The 2,332-nt window shown below is 37.7% G+C and overlaps 1 protein-coding gene across 4 annotated transcripts in view; it reads right to left on the reverse strand.

The window, feature by feature from the left end:
* Nucleotides 1-2,332, reverse strand: part of LOC106521444 (Fc receptor-like protein 5) — a 15,128-nt gene that overhangs the window by 6,981 nt on the left and 5,815 nt on the right. For all 4 annotated transcript variants that reach the window (XM_014014007.1, XM_014014006.1, XM_014014008.1 and 1 more), the window contains exons 5-6: nucleotides 1,388-1,660; nucleotides 975-1,307 (exon numbers count right to left, since the gene is read on the reverse strand). In XM_014014007.1, coding sequence (XP_013869461.1) covers nucleotides 975-1,307; nucleotides 1,388-1,660 — 606 coding nt within the window. The remainder of the gene's footprint in view (nucleotides 1-974; nucleotides 1,308-1,387; nucleotides 1,661-2,332) is intronic.

Raw genomic sequence — 2,332 nt, forward strand, 5'->3', positions numbered from 1 at the left:
ATACACATTTTTATCTAAATAATTGATGTAATTGATTTAATGGCACAATAATTTATTTGTCAAACTTCTTTTTGACCCTATAATTTATTTTAATACGCCAGTTATATATTTATACATTTATTTCCAATAATGATAGGTTTGGTCCTCCATAGTATTTATGTTGATTTAAAGAAAGCATTCAACACCATTCACCATGATATTCTTCTTGAAAAGCTACAGAAATATGGCATTAGAGGACCAGCACTACAGTGGATATCTAGTTATCTAAAAAACAGGAAACAGTTTGTACAGATGAATGAAGTAAGATCTGAACTCTGTAACATTATGTGTGGGGTTCCTCAGGGTTCTGTACTTGGACAAAAGTTATTTATTTTATATGTGAATGATTTGGTTAATGTGTCAGGGTTGTTTAAATGTATTTTATTTGCAGATGACACTACATTTTTTTGTTTGTGTAAAGACATAAAACAGATGTTGGAAATGATGCAAGCAGAATTTGTGAAAATACAAAATTGGTTTAAACTTAATAAATTATCAATAAATTTAGAGAAAACTAACTATATGATATTCAGTAATAGAAAGGAAATTACTGATGTTCCATTTAGAGTCGATGGTGCTGAGATCTGTAGAGTCAGTGAGGTGAAGTTTCTGGATGTCATCATTGATGAAAAGCTGACACGGAGACCTCACATAAATTATCTAAGAACAAAAATTGCTAAATCTATTGGAGTACTGTATAAAGTAAGGGAGTTATTTATTGATGTATTGAGCTAAAACTCGGTCTGGTAGTAGCTGAGAGTCATTCTCAATTTGCACTTTAAGCTTAAATAAATCAAATGAGATCTTGTAATTCTGCATCACGTTATTTCCAAGGTTTGGTAAACGCAGCTCTTTTCAAAAACAGATGATTTTGATCTAAAACTCTGCAGTATGCCTTCAAGGAATGCTAGGTCCTACATTTTTGTTTTTGTTACCTGTGACTTGGACCAACACAGCTGCACTCTGCACCCACTGCCCTGAGGGATTGAAGCTGTCTCTGGCCCTGCAGCGATAATACCCAGAATCCTCTGGGCCGAGTTTAGTGAGGATGAGAGTTTGTGTTCGATCATCAAAGGCGAACTGAGAAAGGCTGGGCTGGCTGTGAGAATCCATGTGTGACTGGGATGGAAGGACAGAGTTGTTGAAGAGCCAGGAGAAGTGAGGGAACGTTCCTCTGCTGACCTGACAGCTCAGCCTGGCAGCAGCCAGCTTGGACTCAGCCGTGTACAGGTAGTCCACCTCCAGTTTCAGCCTCCCTCCAACTGGGACTGGACCAACAGGGACGATGGATGTTAGCTAAACAGCTTATGGCTCAACAAAACACGTGCATTTCATTCACATTTCTCACCTACTTCCAGAGTCACAAACTCACTGAGCAGGTCCTGCACGTCAGTTTTCAGCCGACACCGTGCATCGCCCATGTCCAGCCCAATTACCAGGGCCACGTCAAACCAAGCAGAAAGGGACTCAGAGGCGACGACAGATCCAACCTGTTTGTCATCGAGCAGAAGATAGAAGGTCGCAGGAGGGCTCCCTCTGGATGACCAGCAGGTTATGTTGCTGTGGTAACTGCCTCCAGCTTTGAAGACGGAGAATGAAATCTCTGGTTTTGAAGCATAAACTATATCAAGAAAATGAGGTTAAAAATAAGACAGAGAGAGGGATGATAAAGTATCAGATTTAGAGAAAGAATCAGAATTACAGTGGTTATAACGTGACTTGTGCTGTCTAAACATCCTACCAGATCAGGGGTCTGCAACCATTATGATCAAAAGAGCCATTTCTGCTACTTGTCTCACTAATAAAATGTGTTCAGAGCCGCAAAACAAGCTAGAACAGTGATTATCAACTAACGAACGATGTTCGTGGTCCTCTTTGAGACCTTTTCAGGAAATGGCCAGTGGAGGTGACATTATAAAACTAAAATATATGCTGTGAATTTTATTATTATTTTGCACATCAGGATAAATAAAAAGACCATATCCATGTAAAAAAAGAAAAAAAACTGCATACAGTTTTTACAGAATTTCACGAAAGCTAGTACAACCGAACTATTCAGGCATGTTTTATTTTTCTGATTCTTATTATGTAGTCTTCAAATACTTTAAAGGTAATTCTGATGGATTTGAGAGAAAGATCTTAGAAAGGAGTTGGATTATTTAACTAAACAGGCTAGCATGAGCTAACGTGTTTTACTTTTTGCAGTAGTAGTATTGATCACATATTTGCATACTAATTTATTTCGGTTGTGAGTTTAAAAAACTATATATATATATATATATATATACAGTGG

The sequence above is a fragment of the Austrofundulus limnaeus genome, unplaced genomic scaffold (genome assembly GCF_001266775.1).
Source record: "Austrofundulus limnaeus strain Quisiro unplaced genomic scaffold, Austrofundulus_limnaeus-1.0 Scaffold109, whole genome shotgun sequence".
NCBI lineage: Eukaryota > Metazoa > Chordata > Actinopteri > Cyprinodontiformes > Rivulidae > Austrofundulus > Austrofundulus limnaeus.